At 45.8% G+C, this 21,986-nt stretch overlaps 3 protein-coding genes across 4 annotated transcripts in view; 1 reads left to right on the top strand and 2 right to left on the bottom strand.

The window, feature by feature from the left end:
* LOC111645964 (MAP/microtubule affinity-regulating kinase 3-like) overlaps positions 1–7,150 on the bottom strand; it is a 14,250-nt gene extending 7,100 nt beyond the window's left edge. For both annotated transcript variants that reach the window (XM_023395314.2, XM_023395315.2), the window contains exons 1-8: positions 6,599–7,150; positions 4,201–4,386; positions 4,069–4,122; positions 3,481–3,529; positions 3,226–3,291; positions 3,073–3,143; positions 2,897–2,953; positions 2,669–2,803 (exon numbers count right to left, since the gene is read on the bottom strand). In XM_023395314.2, coding sequence (XP_023251082.1) covers positions 2,669–2,803; positions 2,897–2,953; positions 3,073–3,143; positions 3,226–3,291; positions 3,481–3,529; positions 4,069–4,122; positions 4,201–4,386; positions 6,599–6,649 — 669 coding nt within the window. In that variant the 5' untranslated portion in view covers positions 6,650–7,150. The remainder of the gene's footprint in view (positions 1–2,668; positions 2,804–2,896; positions 2,954–3,072; positions 3,144–3,225; positions 3,292–3,480; positions 3,530–4,068; positions 4,123–4,200; positions 4,387–6,598) is intronic.
* Positions 7,151–8,691: 1,541 nt separating this feature from the next.
* On the bottom strand, positions 8,692–15,878 carry LOC111645953 (tumor necrosis factor alpha-induced protein 2-like). Its single transcript, XM_087170791.1, has 13 exons — positions 15,872–15,878; positions 15,122–15,244; positions 13,874–14,304; positions 13,170–13,381; positions 11,797–11,911; positions 11,524–11,646; positions 11,349–11,443; positions 11,181–11,273; positions 10,961–11,087; positions 10,750–10,875; positions 10,525–10,674; positions 10,210–10,334; positions 8,692–9,345 (listed from the first exon to the last, which is right to left on the bottom strand). Exons 1-13 carry the CDS (start codon positions 15,876–15,878, stop codon positions 9,162–9,164), a joined length of 1,911 nt encoding a protein of 636 aa, XP_087026917.1. The 3' UTR covers positions 8,692–9,161.
* A 3,327-nt stretch (positions 15,879–19,205) lies between these two features.
* On the top strand, positions 19,206–21,967 carry LOC111645951 (neuroglobin-like). Its single transcript, XM_023395298.2, has 5 exons — positions 19,206–19,568; positions 20,371–20,478; positions 20,573–20,693; positions 20,951–21,019; positions 21,656–21,967. Exons 1-5 carry the CDS (start codon positions 19,387–19,389, stop codon positions 21,782–21,784), a joined length of 609 nt encoding a protein of 202 aa, XP_023251066.1. The 5' UTR covers positions 19,206–19,386; the 3' UTR covers positions 21,785–21,967.
* The last annotated feature ends 19 nt before the right edge of the window (positions 21,968–21,986 follow it).

The following is a 21,986-nucleotide window of genomic DNA, read 5'->3' as shown; positions in this document are numbered from 1 at the left end:
ACTGACTGACTGACTGACTGACTGACTGACTGTCTGACTGACTGGTGACTGTCTGACTGACTGACTGACTGACTGTCTGACTGACTGACTGATGACTGACTGACGGATGACTGACTGACTGACTGACTGACTGATGACTGACTGACTGACTGATGACTGACTGACGGATGACTGACTGACTGACTGATGACTGACTGATGACTGAGAGACTGACTGACTGACTGACTGATGACTGTCTGACTGACTGACTGTCTGACTGATGACTGTCTGACTGACTGACTGACTGATGACTGACTGACTGATGACTGACTGACTGATGACTGACTGAGTGACTGATGACTGACTGACTGACTGACTGATGACTGACTGACTGACTGACTGATGACTGACTGATGACTGACTGAGTGACTGAGAGACTGAGAGACTGACTGACTGATGACTGTCTGACTGACTGACTGACTGATGACTGACTGACTGACTGATGACTGTCTGACTGACTGACTGACTGATGACTGACTGACTGATGACTGACTGACTGATCTGACTGACTGATGACTGACTGAGTGACTGATGACTGACTGACTGACTGACTGATGACTGACTGACTGACTGACTGACTGACTGACTGATGACTGACTGACTGATGACTGACTGAGTGACTGACTGACTGACTGACTGACTGACTGACTGACTGATGACTGTCTGATGACTGATGACTGTCTGACTGACTGACTGACTGATGACTGACTGACTGACTGGTGACTGTCTGACTGACTGACTGACTGACTGATGACTGACTGACTGACTGACTGACTGATGACTGACTGTCTGACTGTCTGATGACTGTCTGATGACTGATGACTGTCTGACTGACTGACTGACTGATGACTGACTGACTGACTGTCTGACTGGTGACTGTCTGACTGACTGACTGACTGATGACTGACTGACTGACTGACTGTCTGATGACTGAGAGACTGACTGACTGACTGACTGATGACTGTCTGACTGACTGACTGACTGATGACTGACTGACTGATGACTGACTGACTGATGACTGACTGACTGATGACTGACTGACTGATGACTGTCTGACTGACTGACTGATGACTGACTGGTGACTGTCTGACTGACTGTTTGACTGACTGACTGATGACTGTCTGACTGACTGACTGACTGATGACTGACTGACTGATGACTGACTGACTGACTGTCTGACTGACTGACTGACTGATGACTGTCTGACTGACTGACTGACTGATGACTGACTGGTGACTGTCTGACTGACTGACTGACTGATGACTGACTGACTGACTGATGACTGACTGACTGATGACTGACTGACTGGTGACTGACTGACGAATGATTGAATAGATGAATGAATGAATAAATAAAAGAAAACGTGAATGAATGAATGAGTGAATGATTGAATGAGTGAATAAATGAACATGTGAATGAATGAGTGAGTGAATAAATGAATGAGCGAGTGAATGAATGAGTGAATGAGCGAGTGAATGAATGAGTGAGTGAATGAGCGAGTGAATGACTGAGCGAGTGAATGAATGAGTGAGTGAATGAGTGAGTGAATGAATGAGCGAGTGAATGAGCGAGTGAATGAATGAGCGAGTGAATGAGCGAGTGAATGAATGAGTGAGTGAATGTATGAGTGAATGAATGAGTGAGTGAGTGAATGAATGAGCGAGTGAATGAATGAGCGAGTGAATGAATGAGTGAATGAATGAGCGAGTGAATGAATGAGCGAGTGAATGAATGAGCGAGTGAATGAATGAGCGAGTGAATGAATGAGTGAGTGAATGAGGGAGTGAATGAATGAATGAGCGAGTGAATGAATGAGTGAGTGAATGAGCGAGTGAGTGAATGAATGAGTGAATGAATGAGTGAGTGAGTGAATGAACGAGTGAATGAATGAGCGAGTGAATGAATGAGTGAATGAATGAGCGAGTGAATGAATGAGCGAGTGAATGAATGAGCGAGTGAATGAATGAGCGAGTGAATGAGCGAGTGAGTGAATGAATGAGTGAATGAATGAGTGAGTGAGTGAATGAATGAGCGAGTGAATGAATGAGCGAGTGAATGAATGAGTGAATGAATGAGCAAGTGAATGAATGAGCGAGTGAATGAATGAGCGAGTGAGTGAATGAGCGAGTGAGTGAATGAGTGAGTGAATGAGCGAGTGAATGAGTGAGTGAATGAGCGAGTGAATGAATGAGTGAGTGAATGAGTGAATGAATGAGTGAATGAGGGAGTGAATGAATGAGCGTGTGAATGAGTGAGTGAATGAATGAGCGAGTGAATGAGGGAGTGAATGAATGAGCGAGTGAATGAGTGAGTGAATGAATGAGCGAGTGAATGAATGAATGAGCGAGTGAATGAATGAGCGAGTGAATGAATGGGTGAATGAATGAGCGAGTGAATGAATGAGCGAATGAATGAGCGAGTGAGTGAATGAATGAGCGAGTGAATGAATGAGCGAGTGAATGAATGAATGAAAGAATGAGCGAGTGAATGAATGAATGGGTGAATGAATGAGCGAGTGAGTGAAAGAGCGAGTGAATGAATGAGCGAGTGAATGAATGAGCGAGTGAGTGAATGAATGAGCGAGTGAATGAATGAGCGAGTGAATGAATGAATGAAAGAATGAGTGTACCTGGAAGAGCTCAGGTGCAGCGTACGGAGGAGAGCCACAGAATGTGTCCAGTTTCCCACCGACAGTGAACTCATTACTGAACCCAAAATCTGCTATTTTAATATTCATGTCAGCATCTAGGAGGAGGTTCTCTGCCTGCAGGGGGAGGAGGAGGAGTAGGGGGGTGAATCCAGCTGTTCAAGATGTGTTTAATGTCAGCTGGGATACCTGAGTGTTACTGTGTTTTACCTTAAGGTCACGGTGAACTATGTGCTTCTGATGACAGTACTGAACTGCAGACACAATCTGAGAGAGAGAGAGAGAGAGAGAGAGTTAGTGAACCAGACTTTCCATTTGTTTCACTGCTGTATTATGGGATGCAGTTAGCTCCATTTTGTTACCATGGTAACAGCAGTGTGTGTTACCTGTCTAAATTTAGCTCTGGCCTCCTTCTCCTTCATCCTCCCATGAGCTACGAGGTAGTCGAACACTTCACCTGCACACAGAGAGACAGTGAACCTGACGCAGGTCAAAGGTCAACAAATCACGTCAGAGTTGGATCAGAAGGTGTGACTGACCTCCACTGGCGTACTCCATCACCAGGTACAGAGTCTTCTCTGTCTCTATCACCTCAAACAGCTTCACTGTGGACACACAGGTGAGACACACACACACACACACAGGTGAGAGGAAGATCGATGTGTGTGTGTGTGTTTGTGTGTGTGTGTGTGTGTGTGTGTGAGTGTGTGTGTGTGTGAGTGTGTGTGTGAGTGTGTGAGTGTGTGTGAGTGTGTGTGTGTGTGTGTGTGTGTGTGTGTGTGTGTGTGACTGACCAATGTTGGGGTGGTTCAGGATCTTCATGATTCTGACTTCTCTGAAAAGCTGAGAGACAAACACAGAAACATCAGGTCACATGATCAAAGTCACGTCTGAGGGGGGTCACATCACTGCCAGTCTGGACCAGGACTAAGACCTCCCTGTTGACCCGGGTCAGATCACAGTTAGGTCCATATGAATTGGTTCCTAATGGGAGTGACGGAGGTCCTCCATCAGTCTGAAGATCTTTAAACCTGGTTATTGATTATCGTCACGACGACGTGAAAGTCCACCTGACAGCTCTCTGCTGCTCCATCATCTCAATCCTACATCAGATCCATGATGTGGATCACTGGTCTCTAAGGTCCTGATCAAAGATGTCCCAGATTGAGTGTGAGTGGTTAATCAATAACTAATCAATAACCTGGACAGCAGGTCCATGTCTTTCTGACTCAGTGGTTCAGAGTAATTTCCGATCTGGTTTATGACGTTTATCCTGGATCTGGATTTAAGAATATGTGAGGTCATCAAGACTCTTTTACTCTAAAACCACAGTCAGACCTACAGACAGACCGGGTCCAGACCGGGTCCAGAATGTGTCTCACCTTCTGCAGGCTGGTGGGGTTCAGCTGGGTCTTGTCGATGATTTTGACGGCCACCTGTCAGGGTCACAGAGAGGACAGTCAGGACTCAGGTCTCTGTGTGCTGGACTCTGGACTGATCGGTCTGCGTCTCACCTCTCGTCCCGTCAGGACGTGTCGAGCCAGTTTGACTTTAGCGAAGTTTCCTTTCCCGATGGTTTTCAGCAGCCGGTAGTTTCCCACATGCGGCGTCTCGTCTCCGGTGGCGGACGACGAGGTTTTACAGCGAGCTGAGCGGATGGAGCGGGACACCTCGCCACGCCCATCATCCGCTGAGGTATGCTGGGAAAAATAAACATCACACAGAGATAGAGACTCAGACACAGTTGGAACTGATCAGGTTGATGAGCAGAGACATCTTCATGTCCTGAGTCAGAGACTGTGACCTTTCACACCAGAGAGCACGTTAATCAACAAGCTGATCAATGATCAATGAACAGGACGAGGGCAGACTGACACCTCACTTCTGACACTGAAACCATTCATTAAACTAGAATAACCTCTTTTGCAAAAACACGGATGTGTGTTCAAGATGTTGTGTTTACAAGGCCAAAATTGCAATTTGTGACCTCGACCTTTGACCCACAAAATCTAATCACTTCATCCTTGAGTCCAGGTGAACGTTTGTACCAAATCTGAAGAAGTTCAGTCGAGGTGTTACTGAGATATCACGTCCACGAGAATGAGGCGAACAGACAACCTGAAAACAAAATGGCTGCCGCGCTGCCTGTTGCCCGGCGGAGAAATAACAGTGACACGTAGAGATGGCTTCTGATTGGCTGGGCTGCAGGGCCTGTCCACTACTCTCCAGAATGAAGAGAATTACAACAATCAGCACAACAGAGACAGATATTGTGTCCATGAGAATGAGATGGAAGGAAAACCTGAAAACAAAATGGCTGCCACTCTGACTGTCGGTGGTGTGGAGGAATAAAAATTAACAACCCACTATCTGATCAATAAATACTAAACATTTTTATTATGAGAATGTGGTCTGGTTCTTATTTTGATCCAGATCAGCCACAAACCACATGACTGAAGAGTCCACAGACATCTACATGTTGGTCTAGATCTCTTTGAGACATCTGAAAACGTCCCTGAGGACAAGTGTCAACACGTGTCTCTACTGTCCAGTGAGAAAATAATCAATCGATAAATCACTGATTGATCCATAAGTAAAGTCTGTTAGGTTCAGCTTACAGCAGCTTGACTTTGAGAACGCTTCATCCATTCAGGGTTTCAGCTACAGACATGTGACATGTGACATCACAAGCTGCACTCTGATTGGACTACAGCACTGAATGACAGAGAAGGACCTGGAGCAGGTAGTGTCATACAGGTAGATACACCTGCTTCATTTGAACATTATTCACTGTAAAATTATTATTCATATTACGAGGCAGGGCCCTCACTGCAGGTCGTCTTTCTACATGACCCTACAACTGTGGCAAGAACTCCTGGAACCTCCTGGAACCTCCTGGAGAACCTCCAACGGTCTCTGCAGCCCTGCTGTCTGACAGCTACACCCAGCACAGATCTACACAGCTGAAAAAATAACCACAGTAAAAGCCTCAGCCTCGAACTCAGTCTCTAACAGAACCCTCAGGACCACAGGGTGATGTGATAATACCGTTCAACAGTTAGCACCTCTCCATTAGTGCTGAGGTCACTAACAGGGGGACCTTGGTCCGGGTCAGACCCAGACAGAGTCCCATCTAGACCCGGACCTGTAGGATACAAATTACTGAGAACGATTAAAGTTTGACGGAGCGTGTCAATTTTAACGGCACCGGTTACATGGCGCTGTTCAGCCAATCACTGTACAGAACATTTACTGTACTGTCATATTTACATTACCATGAAAATGACATACTGTGACCCTCAAATCTTCTCAAACCTGGACCCAACACCTCCTCAAGGAGAAACTTTAAACACTTACTGAGACATCCTCCTCCTCAGGTAGAGGCCTCTTAGCTGCTCTTCAAAACTTCTCCAGAACATCTCCAAGAATGAATGAACTTCTCCTAATGGACTCCTGGTCCTCACTACAGCAGCACCAGAGCACCACCTGGGACTCCTGGAACCCCTTTTGGAGACACTGAAAACTTACCAGGCACCGATGAGGTATCTGTCTCGTGGGTAGTGGACCCTGGTTCCCTGGAGCCCACTTCAGGAGCACTGTAATGCCTCCTGAGACACCTGAACCCTCTAAGGGACCCTACAAACCTTCCCAAGGACTCTTGAACCCTCCTCCAGGACAGGATCCACACTGATTGACATGGAAACACCTGGAAACCTTTGAAGAGAACCGGTAACCCACCTGCCGGGTGTGTTCACACTGATACCGTGTAATCCAGGAATGATCCATAAATAAAGGGCTTCGTGGTATCAGCCCTTAATGAGGACTGTACAGGGTTTGAATGATTAATTTGTCCGTTGGTGGCATACTTTTAACAACAATCAACAGTTCAAACAGACTGAGAGTTAAACTCACATTCTCGGCGTCCCGCTCGTTGACAGTGGGCAGGGGGGTCCTGGCGGACATGTTACCCGGGTCAGTGTGAGAGAGGTTCGGTCATGAAGCCGCCTGTCCGCCCCTGAACACCTGTCTAAACTTAGCGGACTGTCTGAGGGCTTCGTTCGCTTCAGGTTGCGTTTATCAGCAGGTTTTCACCCGGCATCACTGGCTCCAGTCCTGGCTACGGGACCAGAGCGTTATCTGGCCCGGCTCAGCTCGGCTCGGCTTCTTTTCCGGCAGTTTTTAACCGACATCGATCCGAAGTGACCGGGAGCAACAGTTCCTCTTTGCTGGCTAAGGTAACCCGGCTAGCTCGCTAGCAGCCCGGCAGAACCGGGTGTGTGTTTCTCGGTCCAGAGCGGGTCCAGATCCGCCTGCTGGTCTCTGTCTCGGGTAAGGTCAAGGGGACAATCCTGGTTCTGTGAGTCTGGCAGTGGGTCCCGGTCCGTTCAGCTCCTCCTCATCCTCTCCGGACAGACTCTGCTAGCCGTTCCGCTAGCCAAAGCCAAGATGGAGGACTAACCAAACCCAGCGCGCTGACAGGATGTGACGTCGGAAGCAGCGCGGAATGTGATTGGTTGATCGGGCTAAGCGGCAGCGTTTGTTGTTGCTAGGGTGACTGGACAGAGCGGACAGTAGGAAGCATCGCAGTCCCACTGATACACTACCTGATGTGTGTATCAGTGGGAATTTCTCGCCTCGTGTCAGTCACCAGCAACTGTTCGAGCCTCATGCTGCTGTGATACAGCTTCAGTGTTTAACCAGCAGGGGGCAGCCGACATTAACAGATGATCATTGATTATTGATGACTTCACTGACATGAAGATGAACCTGATCTTTCGTCTTCTCTTCTTTAATATGAGCGTCAGGTCATTTCCGACTCTAACTGTTGGATCTAATGTTCAGTGACTGTTTCCGTCCTCAGGAGTCCTGAGTGAGTCCAGACTCCTGCAGCACAGACGCAGCTTCTTTGACCAGCTTGTCCAGTCTCTTTGTGTTTGTCTGACATGCTGCCGCCCCACAGACTGCAGCATTACAGAGTTACACTGGCCACCACTGACTGATAAAACGTGCAGCATTTCACTGCAGAAGTCAAAGGACCTGAGCCTTCTGAGGAAAAAGAGCCGGCTCCGCCCCTTCAGGTAGATGGCATCTGTGTTCAGGGACCAGTGCAGTTCATTGTCCAGGTGCACACCTTGGTATTTATAAGTGTGCACCACTTCAATGTCTGTGATCAAACTGTGATCTCTGTATCTGACCTTAACAGAGACAGGCTGTACAACCACCAGGAGTGACTCTGGATGTTTGAGGCAGATACATGAATCCTGTGTGGTAATGCTGATGATGATGATAGAGGGAGGTGAGGAGGGTTGGGGGTTGAGATCCATCTGGAAGTGTTTTTCCTGGAGCACAGACCTGAGGCTGGAAATATTTTCCAGGGAGGGTTTGGAAAGTTTCCAGAGCAGCTCGGACAGACAGTCTGATGGTTGTTGAGGAATGAGGAGGAGACAGACTGAGAACTCATCCACACTGTTAATAATCAATCAGTACTGATTTATTTAACAGTTGATTTATTTATTGATCAATATTTAAGCAATATCACAGAGTGAATGATGTCCTGACTATCAGCTCGGCTGTGATTTGGTCATAGGTACGACGCCGCAGCTTTTATACAAAAGTCATGTATCATTTCGCAATAAGACTAGCCTCATAAAGGGTTTATAATCAGTTATTAATTAGGTTATTAACCCTTTATAAATCATAAATAAATAATCAAAAACAGGCAATAACAGTTTTCATTGATGCCGGCTCACTACTTGGCGAAATCAAGTTAATGCTACTCATTAATCTGACCAATTAATTAATGAGTTACTACCATCAATAACTGGTGGGAGCCTTTTAATTACTCATTAATAAATGATGATTGACTTGATATTGCTTAAATATTGATCAATAAATAAATCAGCTGTTAATCTGTGAAGTGGTAACAACAATTGTACCAGCACCATCTTAGTTCAATAAGCAACAACAGATTATGATTAGTTTATTTATTTCATCATTGATCTACACCAACACAAATAGTTCCTGGACCGGTACTGGACTGTTGCTAAGCAACACATAAACATGTTCCTGACCTGCACAGTGACACTAGCTGCTACCTCGTCTCCTCGTTCCCTCAGGTGTCTCTGAAGGATCCACCTTCTTCCTTCATCCTCTCCTGACGAACAGATATATTTATATGAAATATTTTCATCTTTGTTACAATCTGAGATTGATAACAACGTTAATGTGACGCTGATTAACGGTTAATAGATCAGCTGTGAAGAGGAGTGATACCTGGAGTTAAAAGTCTATCAGCTTCATGGAATGACTCGTCCAATCAGATCACTTCAGAACTGACTGTTGGATAAATACTGTTTACATCCTTCAGTTCTAACAACATAAACAAACACATCAGTCATTAGATACATAGATACTGAGTGGTTCTGCTAGCAGGCTAATAGGCTAAAATGCTAACTGGCTAACAAGCTAAAATGCTCTACAGTCCCATCTTATTGATCTTATTATTGATCCATTTTACTTTGACCTTGGAGAAGAACGGAGGGCTCTGATTGGTGGAGACATCGAAGAGGCGGTTCTCCTCCACACTCTTCCTGATCGAGCGAACGTCAGCAGCTGATAGGTTGGTTTTCAGAGACAGCAGCGCCGACACGTGATCGTCACTGAGGAGAGACGAGACAGAACAGATTCAATATCAAGTACACACACACACACACACACACAAACACACACACACACACACACACACACACACACAGACACACACAGAGTGAACATGAATCCTCTCAGTACTTTTCTATTTCTTCACACACCTGTGACACCTGAGCTCCACACGGCCACACCTGCCGTCTCCACGGCAACCAGGTTTTTCTCACACAGCAGATCCAGGTCAGTGCGTCAGTGTTTGTACATGAGACAGGTGAGCACAGGTAGATGTCCTGACATCATCATCTTCACTTGTTCCAGCCAGTTATAGAGTTGAATAATGTTTCTGCAGAATGATGATGTCACCGTGACCTTTAACCTTTGAACATTAGAATCTAATCAGGTCATCCCTGAGTCCAAATGGACATTTCAGGTTCATGAGAATGAGATGACCTGAACACAAGAGGTCTCTGGTCCTGACTGTCCTGGTCTAGAGACACAACGCTGGTCTTCTGATCAACCTCGTCATGTGACTTTTTTCATCTGTGACATCATAAACCTCAGGTTCATCTGCTGGTCTGATCTGGACTCTGTCAGTCTCTAAAGAGGAAGTGACCCAGTGTTTCGTCACCTTCAAAACTAACGACTCTCCAGCCTCAGCTGGACATGTTGATGTTAGCATGTAGCATGTTAGCATGTAGCAGACATGTCAGCGTTCACGTCCACACCTGCACCCACACCTCACCTGGACTCTCAACATGTCCGACAGTGTGTGACAGAGCTGGAAACACATTGTCATGACACCACCTGGTCGTGTGACTGAATACAGACTCATCTGACTTGTCACCTGTAACAGGTGAGAGCCCATCACGTCTGCGTACCTGAGGTCTGGGAACGTCCTGGCCAGACTGACCATCTCCAGCTGAACACTTCCTGGATCCTGCAGATGGAGAACCTCGGCGATGCTGGAGAGAACCTCCCCGAGCCAAAAGGACCCGCTGCAGCCCTGAGGACAGATGAGACCGAGACCGGGTCAGTCAGCTCAGGAAACAAACCATCATTTATACTGGTCCCACATTTTCATGTCACTTCATGACACTGGTTTTAGCCACACCCCCACATGTCTGACCAGGAAGTAGCTCTGTCTGTCTGTCTGCCTGTCTGAGCGTGCACATGTGTGTGTGTGCACATCTCACCCCCTCTCTGAAGAAGTCGTTGATCATTTGAGCGTCCTCTTTCATCCGCTGAGCTCCACCCCCCTGCTGCTCTCTGCTCTTCATCCTGGTCTTCATCATCCTCTTCACGTACCGAAGAACCACGTCCCGATGGACGACACTCAGCAGGGACTGGAGGGACAGAGAGACAGGTGGTGAGAGAGACAGGTGGGAAACAGACAGGTAAACAGGTAAACACCGTCTCACCTGCCTGCAGGCCGGTTTCAGGTCAGTCAGGTCCCTCAGGTGTCGGCTCAGAGAGTCCAGCAGACAGGAGACGACAGGAAGTGAGCCGTCCAACCAGACAGACGTCCACAGGTCTCTGTAACACACCTGGACACACACAGGTGACTGTAACACACCTGGACAGATGCAGATGACATCACTACAGTGACATCAGTACACAAAGTATTTGTACCTTCAGCTGGACGTCAATGGGACAGGTGAAATACCTGTACCCACAATCTCTCAGGGCAGACAGTGTTTCCAGACAGCGTCGTCTCTGCTGCTCAGACAGACTTCCTGTTGCACCTGTGATGTAATCCCTGAAGAGATTCAGATACAGCCAATCAGCTGCAGAGAACAGGTCAGCCCTCACATCATCAGTACATGCAGGTAATCAAAGTCAAATCAATCACCTGAACTGCTCCTCACAGACCAGATGAGCTTTGATCACACAGTGGGCGTTGCCATGGTTTCCCCTCACAAACTCCTCCATGCTCTTCTTGTAGCTGGAACACATTTCACATGTGTTGACACTCATCAACAGATCGCTGGTCGTGCTGTGTGTGGTGGGCGTGGACTACCTGCTGAGGAAGTTCTCCAGGTGAGCTGTGATCCTCTGAGTTTTGCTCTGGTCTCTTATAACACAGGTGAACTCAGTCAGGAAGCTGTTCACTACCTGGAGACACAAACACCACCACATATCATCACCTGTTAAAACCTCTCACCTGTGTCTCACCTGTGCTGACTCTGTCTCACCTGTATGACATCTACGGCCAGCGGGCTGAAGTAATAGCTGTCAATGAGTTCAGGCATGTTGCCGTTCAACCAGCTCTCCTCTTCTTTCTTTAACGCAGTGCTAAGCCACAGCTTCACCTGGTCCTGAAGGACAGACATGATGATGTCACCTGTGATGTCACCTGTGATGTTCTGTGGTGTTCTGTGATGTTCTGTGATGTCACCTTTCCAAATCAAATTAGTTCAACAAAGTAGCAGAACATTAAATTAGATCAGTGTTCTGTTGGTTCTGACCTCTTTGTGGGTTAAGTACTGGTTCTCCAGCCGGTTCAGATGATTCTGCAGCAGCAGAGAACCCAGACAGGCCGTCTTTATCTTTCCATCCAGGTCTTCATGTTCTAATATATCACTAAGGAAGAAACACAGACACACCTGAGGTTCCACACACTTTGGCCCCGGACTGGTTCCGGACCACCTGTGGCCCCAGACAGTCGCAGATTTTCACATGAACAGCTGCAGCAGAAAGTCGTAACATTGGGCCTCATTCACCAATATCTTCTTAAGTATTTTCTTAAATTCTTTCTTAAGTTGTTAAGAAAACTCTACGTCACATTCATGAACGTGTTCTTAAACTGCAGAATTGTGCGCATCTGTATTCTTAGATTGATGAATGCCAATCTCCTTGTAAACTCAAAGCGTGTGCCAGTTGGCCCCAATTAGTATCGGTAAACGGGCAGCATGACGACAGTTCAGTGTTAATGTAGCCTTCATTTATTTCAAAAGACCATAATGCTTTGTAAAATAACAAGTTATTTTTAAAAAAAATATTATAAATGACAAAAATATTATTTTGATTTAAATAATGTAATAGGCCTATAATATAACTGTAGAACCGAAGAAAACACAATAACCACTTATTTTGTTCAAACATGGCAGCACTCAAATGTGCGTAAGAGAGCTCTTGAGTGTGCGTAGATTCTGTTCTCACCTAAGAACAAATCCCAACAAAGAAAACATTGGTGAACGTCAGAATCTTCGTAAAAAGTGTGTAAGTGGGTTTTAAGAAGGAATTTCTTCTTAAGAATGGTTGGTGAATGAGGCCCAATGAGTCTGAACCAATGAACTCTGAGTCTGACGTCGTCACATTTTACATCAAGATTCAAACTTTACTTGGAAACTGACTAAAATTTCAATGTTAAGGAAAGAGATAAAAAAAACTACTTGATCCACCGCTTTAACTGGATCAGCACTAAAACCTAACGGGTTCTTCCCCGGACCAGGACCCATCCCTCCACAAGTCTGCTGCAGATCACATCAGGACTTTTTGTGTAAGCCTGCTGACAAACTAACAAACAAACAAAAATAAAAGAGGATAAAAGAAGAACCTCCCAGCAGACCAGACCAGACCAGAACCAGAACCTGAATGTGTTTCACAGTCCAGAGTTTCCCTGGCTCCAGGAACACAGACTGGTTCAGACTGGTTCAGACTGGTCTTCGGCCTCTTCTACTGTCTCACTGTCTCACGGCTTTCAGCTGCTGAGGTTTTAGCAAAGACTCCAGGACCAGGTCTTGTCAGTCCTGTTGTTCTTCAAACGTCAGAACCAATCTCTCAGTTCTCTTAGTGACCTTTTGCTCCCCTATGAATCAGATCCTTAGGTGAGACTCACTGTGGGTAGCAGTGGTTGACCCAGAACAGCAGGTAGCTGCAGTCGTCCACTCCCAGTCCAGACGAGGCGAGTTCAGTCAGCCGAGCCGAGAACCTCTGATGGTAGAGGGCGGCGTAGATGTTCAGGATGTCCATGTTTGCAGGGTAACAGTCCTTCACCGTCCTTGCCACCGTCAGCAGGTCGTCCCTCACACGTCTCCCCAGATGACACACCTGCAGAGACAGGTCTGAGTCCGGGGTTCTCAAAGACAGACTCTGACTGTGTCATAGAACAAACAGACTTCAGAGGCTAACCGAGGATCCACATCTAACCACTGAGCTCTGTTTACCTTCAGCAGAACATGTTTGTTTTACAACACATTTTACTGAAGAGAGAAACAATAAAGACAAAATGGCTGCTGTCTCTAAAAACAATTTCCCTTGTCTTGGCTCTCTCTGTAATGACATTAGCAAACCAAAAATGATCAGATATATTTCCCTGTTTGTTGTTGTTGGATGCTACTGGTCAGTGCAGGTGTCACTGATTGTTACCATGGTAACACTGGTCTCAGACCTGAGTCAGTCTGATGTTTCTGCCTTAAAATGAGTCAGTCTTTATTTTTCTGACTGACATCGGACTGATCTGACAGATCACTGTGGAACCGGCTCCCAGTCTGATACAACCCTCCTTTTACTTTATGTATTTTGTGGTTCTCATGGACTCACCTCCCTCTTCAGGGGAGAGGAAAGTCCGTCGATTCCACTCGACTCGTCCTCCGCAGCCTTCGTTAGTCTGGATTCCACCATGTTCTGCAGCAGAGCGTTATGAGTGCTGAGGCACCTCAGAGGACGCCACGCCGGGAACCTGTCCTCAGGACCTGTCTCCATCCAGCGCCGGTCCTGCACTTCCTGCTGCTGGACTGAGGCCATGGCACTCCTCAGGACGTCAAGCTGTCCTGAGGAGGAGGGGGAGGTGAAGGTGTTGTCGACCGCCATCCAGATGTGCAGTTTCAGGTCCTCCAGGTCTTTGTGCAGCTGGTCCTCGTCCTCACTGGGACAGTCCTGAGTGAAGAGCTGCTCCTCCCTGAGGATCAGCTTCCTGCTGACCTCCTCCAGCAGCTCCTCCCGCTGCTCCTCCACACCGTCTACCTCACTGTCTGCTTGGACACAGTGGAGAACCGGTTTAAACCACCAACAACTGACTGATGAGTGAGTTCTCCTGGAGAACCTCGACCTGTGGGAGACTACAGAAGAAAAGCTGGAACAGTTCACTGAGAGATCTGGACTGGACCACATAATGTTCTATATTCTATCTGATGTACTTGTGGTCATTACTGTGTTCTATCTTAAGTTCTTGGTAATATGTAAGGTTCCACTGGTTCGAGTTGATTTGGATGATTCAGATGAACATTAAGGTTCTCTGGGTTTTATCAGACGTTTTGTTGGTTCCACCTCACGTTCCCTTGGTTCAAATGTAACATTCAGTTTGTTCTAGTGGTGGTTCTGTTGGTTCTATCTGAGATTAAGCTTATTCTACATGAGGTTCTGGTCTGAGGTTCTGCAGGGTGGTTTGTGGGTTCTAGCTGGGGTTCACTTTGTTTTCACAGAAAGTTCTGTAACTTCTAGTTGAGTTCTGTGGGTTCAAGCTGTGGTTGTGTTGGTCCTAGTGAGGTTCTGATAGTTCTGCTTGGGGTTCTGTTAGTTCTGCTTGGGGTTCTGTTGGTTCTAGCTAAAGGTGGGTTGGTTCTACCTGAAGTTCTTTGGGTTCTAGCTGTTGATTTGCTATTTCTAGTTCACAGTCCTCTGGTTCTGAGAAGAAGAGTAGTTTCTCTGTTCCACTTAAGGTTGTGTTGGTTCTAGTTGACAAAGTTCTAACCTGATGAGAGTTTGACCTGATGATCAACTGGGTCTGACCTAATGAGGCTCTATTGGTTCTGATTTGATGAGGTTCTGTTGGTTTTACATGGTTCTGACCTTCAGTGTGGTTGTGGTTCTGCTTTCTGCGGTTCTTCCAGAATTTAGTGGGGTTCTTCAGTTTTGGCAGTCTCCTCCTCTCTTCTCCTCGCTCATCACCTCCTGCTGAACATTCAACACCAACTTTTTTCACAACATCGTTAGAATAATAAAGTTAAAACATTTCACATTCTGCAGCCAGTGTTCTGTGGAGAACTGAATGAGAACATCTGACTCAGGAGGCGGAATGTCCGGGACAAACGTTAAATAAACATATTAATTGAAATTTAATTTAAAGTTCAAAAGTTTTTGAAGTTTGGTTCAAGTTTTACGACTTGAACCTTCAGTGAAGAAACATCTGTAACATCTGTAAACAATCAACATCTGTAACATCTGTAAACAATCAACATCTGTAACATCTGTAAACAATCAACATCTGTAAACAATCAACATCTGTAACATCTGTAAACAATCAACATCTGTAAACAATCAACATCTGTAACATCTGAAAACAATCAACATCTGTAACATCTGTAAACAATCAACATCTGTAACATCTGTAAACACAGCAGCAGATTATCACGTGTGATTTTAATGTCGAGCTTTTCTTTTCTTCAAACTCTTTGATCCATTAATGACGTTTCAAATTTTAACTGTTCACGCGCAGAAAACGTCTCTCCTGAGCGGAAATGAATCAACTCCTTCAGAATAAAACACCCACATTAAAGCGAAGTTTTAAAGTATAATCGACGTCCCGCAGCTTCTTCCTACCTTCCATCTCTCCGTCGTTTGATTCTCTGACTGCGCGGCGCGGAGGAGAGGGGCGGGTTTAAACACGTTTGAGGTATCGGCTCATTAAACATGCAGGAGGCGGCTCGCGGTCTGGTTTTTCCTGTAACACAGGGGCTCCTGTGTGACGTCACTGCTAATTCAGATGATGCAGCACATCCGGACCTCTCAGTCCAGACCAGAGTCTCCATGCTGACCTGGTCCAGCAGGATGCATTGTGGGAAGAGGACTCAGAGATCTGATCCAGATCAAGTATCTGGAGTCTGAGCCAGATCAGCTCCACCTCAAAACCTCTAGGACTTCAAGGACCTGCTGCCAGACACCACAGAGACCTTCAGAGGTCCACTCCAGACCAGCAATGTGTTGTGCAGTACATCTATATACTGTATATATGTACAGTATATAGATGTACTGTATATAGTATATACAGTACATCTATATATTTTTATATGTGCACTGTAAATATACTATTACAATTATATGTACCGTAACCATTTTTCCAATAAACATAGGCTATATAAACATATATAAACATATATAAACATGTACAAACATATATAAACATATATAAACATATATAAACATATATAAACATATATAAACATGTATAAACATATATAAACATATATAAACATATATTAACATATATAAACATGTATAAACATGTATAAACATATATAAACATGTATAAACATGTATAAACATATATAAACATATATAAACATATATAAACATGTATAAACATATATAAACATATATAAACATGTATAAACATGTATAAACATATATAAACATGTATAAACATATATTAACATATATAAACATGTATGAACATATATAAACATATATAAACATATATAAACATGTATAAACATGTATAAACATGTATAAACATGTATAAACATGTATAAACATATATAAACATATATAAACATATATAAACATGTCTTAAGTCACTGGATCATCTCTGGAAACACCCTGAACCATGATGTGGAATCAAAGATGGTCTCACCGCTGCTGCTCTGCTGACTCCTGCTGGACCGAAGGGAAACCCACATCCTCAGGACCAGGATCCAGATCAGCCAAAACCAGCAGAGGGTTTAGTTTCAGGACCAGGATCCAGAATCTTCTGTCTGAGACGACTGATGTCTGAAAACCTCCTGAAGAGTCTCAGAGCATCTCCCTCCTCCTCCTCCTCCTCTCAGACACTTTCACTTTCTGTTTCCGCCCCCCCCCCCCGTAAAGATTTAATCGAACAAGTAAATCAATTAGTTCATAAAATAAAAGATAAAAGAAGAAAAACTGAATGCGTCTGAAACTGTTCAGCTCATTTTAAATTATACACTCGTTCTTATCCCTCACCTCCCCTCCCCTCTCTTCCCCATCCTCACCTCCCCTCCCCCTCCACACACACACACACACACACACACACACACACACACACACATACACAGGAAGAGACACCTGAATTTGAATCAAGAGCTGAGTCGTCTGGTCGACAGCGAGCTTCACATCTGAAGATATAAAACGTTCTTCATCATCATCATCATCATCTTCTTCATGATGATGATGATGATGATGAAGTAAAGAAGTTCCTCAATGACACATCATTTAAAAAACACATTGGTAGTCATGGTGACAGGACTGCTTGTCTGTCAGCTGTGATGTGTTCAGGTTCTGTTTCTCATTAACGCTGTTAAATAATCAGGAGCGTCAGAGGTTTAAGTTACTGGTCTGAGCTCAGGTCTCACATCAGACCAGGATCTGACAGTGACGGAAACAACAGCAGGAGAACACCAGGAAGACCCTCTCAGGAGACCCTAAACCATTTACCAGAACCCCTGGATCCCTCTGAAGAACCCCAGCCACCACAAAACTCAACAAGAATCTGTATAGAACCCCTGAAACCCTTCTTAGGAAACCCTGGAACCCTGTCAAGAACACGTTCACATGCTGGTCTTGGCTCATCACAGTTCAGTCCTCTCCTGAAACAAACCGCTCCATTCACAGGAACTGGCAGTATGCTAACCAGAATGCTAGCAGTGTGCTAACAGTTTGCTAACCTGTGTTCACCAGTGTGCTAACAAGCGTGCTAATGTTTTTATTTTGTCTCCTCTCAGCTTCCTGTGTGCTCTCTGGCTCCACTCTCTGGTCGAGATGACCGAGGTGAACACCTGTGACTCAGCGGTGGGCAGAGCCTCTGGGGAGGACGCAGTGGCCCTCCAGGTGACTTGTCCTTTGACCGACCTGTCATCACAGTGAGCTCAGGGATCACCAACAGGTGAGTCCAGCTGACGTCAGCAACAAGCTCTCTGATTGGTTCTTCCTCTTCAGGTGTCTCCAGACTCTGTGAAGCATTTTCCAAAACCTTCCAGGTGCCTCCCGTCAATTGTGGTGGAGCCAACAGACAGAGGAGAGGTGGAGAGTGGAGAGCTCCGCTGGCCTCCTGATGATGTCAGCAGTGATGTCACAGAGGGGCAAGCCCAGGTGAGAGGTGAGGCTTTCACAGTAAAAACACAGTAAAGGAACATTTTCATGGTTTTATTGATCAGCAATAATCTGTTATCAAACTGTGTGTACCTGAGCAGCAGTGACATCATCACATTTATTTTCCAGGTGCAGCTCTATCTGTGGAGGAGGCGGAGCCAGAGCAGCAATGGGCGGAGTTTAAATTCTCATGATTGACATTCCTTTTCAGCCAATCAGTGCAAAGATCTGTGATTGAGGGAGGGTGTGGAGTCAGCACACTTGCAGCTCCACTTCCAGACCAAGGGGCGAAGTCACATCTGGAGAGATTGAACAAATAAAAGAGGAAAAAACCTGAGGCTAAACAAATCAAAGTAATCGATCCGCTTATCAGCTGTGTGAGGAAACAGCTGGACTCTGACTGTGTGAGTCTTTCCTGATTTGATTGACAGAGGCCAAACAACCTATCCCATTAGTGTGGTGTTGGTATTTCCTACAGCCCCTGAAGGCATCAACCTGCCCAACTCTGTCACCGTTTACAGAACACTGTTTACTGTTTACAGAACAATAATATATTCAAATGAAATGTGTGTGTGTGTGTGTGTGTGTGTGGGGGGGGGGTTAACAACTAACAACTAACAAGTTAAGTTTGTATAAATTAAATACGTGACTTTTGATTTGAAACACAGTAACTGTAACTGTGTGTAACTTCATGAACAAACATTATATATAAGTACTGATAAACACCACAGTATAGAAAGGTGTGTGTGTCTGTGTGTGCGTGTGCGTGCGTGTGTGTGTGCGTGTGTGTGTGTGTGTGCGTATGTCTGGTTTAAAGTGGGCTGTAAACTCTGAGCAGCCCGCAGCAGATGAAGTTTGACCCGGACAGAAGCAGCTGGACCTGCCGCTGTTTCTGCGGATCTTAGGGCGGAGGTTCTTCTGTGTCGCTGCCGACACTAAAGCGCATTCTGCGGCGTGTTTGTGGCGGGAGTTGCGGTGTAGTCCCGGTGGTATTTACGGTGTGTTCTGTAATGGGCTGCCCTCTCTCAGCGGAGGCGCCGCGCTCCTGGCCGCCGGGAGATGATGAGAATGGGGGGGGTGAAGATGATGTGGTCCAGGTGAGTCTGAGCGCGCAGATCCGCGAGGTGATCAAGCAGAGCTGGAGAGAGATCCAGGATGACGTCAGCAGGGTGGGGGTCATCATGTTCGTCAGGTGAGTTACTGACAATCAATATCCAATAATCACATGTCAGGTTAAAGGGTCTGTGGTAGAACCCAGGTCTCTGCACACGGGGTCTGGTTCTGGTTCTGGTTCAGTCTGATTTATTCTTTAAAGAACCTTGGAGAGCAGATCCCTGAGGACAGACTTTCACAATAAAAGTCATATTATGAGCCTCGACTGTCAAAATAATAGTTTTGTGACGATAGTCGTTAGTTCAGCGTTTCCACGGAAACGACCGGGAGACTCTGTCCCCAACAGACATTCTGGTTTCAGTCTCCCTGGAGGTTTATTGGATGTTTTATTACCTGAATATTTACCTGTGTGATGTCACGGCAGTTCAATGCAAAACCTGATGCAAATGGTTCCTGTCTGTTTGTTTCCATGGTAACGACACATGTTCATGAGGACCGGGTCAGTCCTCACTGTGCTCAGTGGAATTGTGGGTAATGAGGGCGTGGCCTGGTTAAAAACCCAGTCGATAGGAGGTCATTCAGAACTAGCAAGCTCATCCTTCAGACCCAGTTCACCTGGAACCAGACCACATAGAACCAGACCACACAGAACCAGACCACACGAAACCAGACCACTTGGAACCAGACCACATAGAACCAGACCACATAGAACCAGACCACATAGAACCAGACCACACGCACATAAACCAGACCACACGAAACCAGACCACTTGGAACCAGACCACATAGAACCAGACCACACGAAACCAGACCACACGAAAACAGACCACATAGAACCAGTGAGAACCAGTGAGGAGGTTTTCTTCTTCTTATCCTCGGAGGCTGTTCGAGACTCACCCAGAGTGTAAAGACGTCTTCTTCATGTTCAAAGAGGTGGACGATCCTGAAACTCTGCGGGCCAGCAGAGAGCTGCGAGCCCACGGACTCAGGTGACACTCATACTTTCACACAAACACACACACTCTCACACACATGCACACATACACACACACTCTATGTGTGACAGTCTTGGTTTCTCTGCAGGATCATGTCCTTCATCGAGAAGTCCGTTGCCAGGATCGACCAGGACGAGCGTCTAGACCAGCTGATCCTGGATCTGGGCAGGAAGCATTACGTCTACGACGCCCCGCCAAAATACTACGAGGTTAGTCAGACACCTGCTGCGTTCAGGTCCACCACCAAACATCTGGTTCAGTTCATGAAGAGGAACTTTAATTTCTCACCTGCTGCAGTGATGTCACAGTGTACTGCAGCACACTGTGACATCACTGGTGGGTGTGGTTTCAGGTGGAACGGAACACAGCCTCTGACCACTGTTGACTTCTTATGTGCTTGCTTTAACCCCGCCCAACCAGAACTGCACCTATGTGTTCATCAAACAAACTATCTGTCTCGCTGCAGTTTGTGGGGGCGGAGTTTATCCAAGCCATGAAGGAGCGCTGGACGTCAGAGCAGGAGGACGCCTGGAAGGTAACAGCTGTTTATTGAACTCATAACATGAACCAGGTGATTTATGAGACAGGAGACTCCGCCCCCTGACCTCGTTAGTCCCCCTGTACCTATATCATGTTTGTACAGGTGGTACAGGTTAATTTATGATCAGGGTCTGAAAAACAAACTGATCCTGACCTTTGACCCCCCCAACCCCCTCCCACCCCTTTGTTTGTTTGTTTGTTTGTTTCTCTTTTACTTTTTAAACAGGAAACTTGTCACTTTCATTTTAAACAGTAATGAACTGAATCATGATCTAAATGACTGAAACCAACAGTGTGCTGGTCCGTCTCTCAATACTGTCCTTCCTCTATCTGTGGCTCATTGGTTCCTACTCAAGACAAATATCAGAGACCAGTCTGAGGTCCACCAGAGTCCAGAATCCAGACGGAGCTGGTCCAGACTGAACCTTCGAACCTGTTTCCTCTGGATCCTAAAAGATATTTTCTTCCTGAGCTTTTAAAGATACAGTCACACTTTGAAAAACAAACATAATAACTAATAACCAATAATCAATGACATTGATGTGATGATCCGAGCTGTTTGTATCAGTTGATGAAGAGTTCAGACTCACTGATAAACTCAGGACTGTTCTCCATGTGTCTGTTCCTCCAGACCTTGTTCCTGTACATCAGCAGCACCATGAAGAGAGGCTTCAAGCAGGAGCAGAGGAACCAGAGGAACCAGAGGAACCAGAGTGATGTCCTCAGACGTCCTTCTGTCAGTGTGTCCAAACAGGTTTAGAGACAGAGCTTTAAGAAACCTTTGGTCGTTATTGATTGATTATTATTGATTAGCTGTAGAATATTTCTCTGTGAATGTTTACATAGCATTCTACTGTAGGCTCTTATTTTGAAATTGCTGTGTGGAGGTACTTCCTCTGACCCTGTGCATGTCCTGGTGAATAAAATCCAAACTCTTCCCTGATTGGTTGTTGAAACGTCAT

This window comes from Seriola lalandi, unplaced genomic scaffold, assembly GCF_002814215.2.
Source record: "Seriola lalandi dorsalis isolate HSWRI2012SDOR001 ecotype SW California unplaced genomic scaffold, Sedor1 jcf7180002054960, whole genome shotgun sequence".
Taxonomy (NCBI): Eukaryota; Metazoa; Chordata; class Actinopteri; order Carangiformes; family Carangidae; genus Seriola; species Seriola lalandi.
The sequence above is the reverse complement of the archived record's forward strand: the minus strand, read 5'-3'. Positions and strand labels throughout refer to the sequence as shown.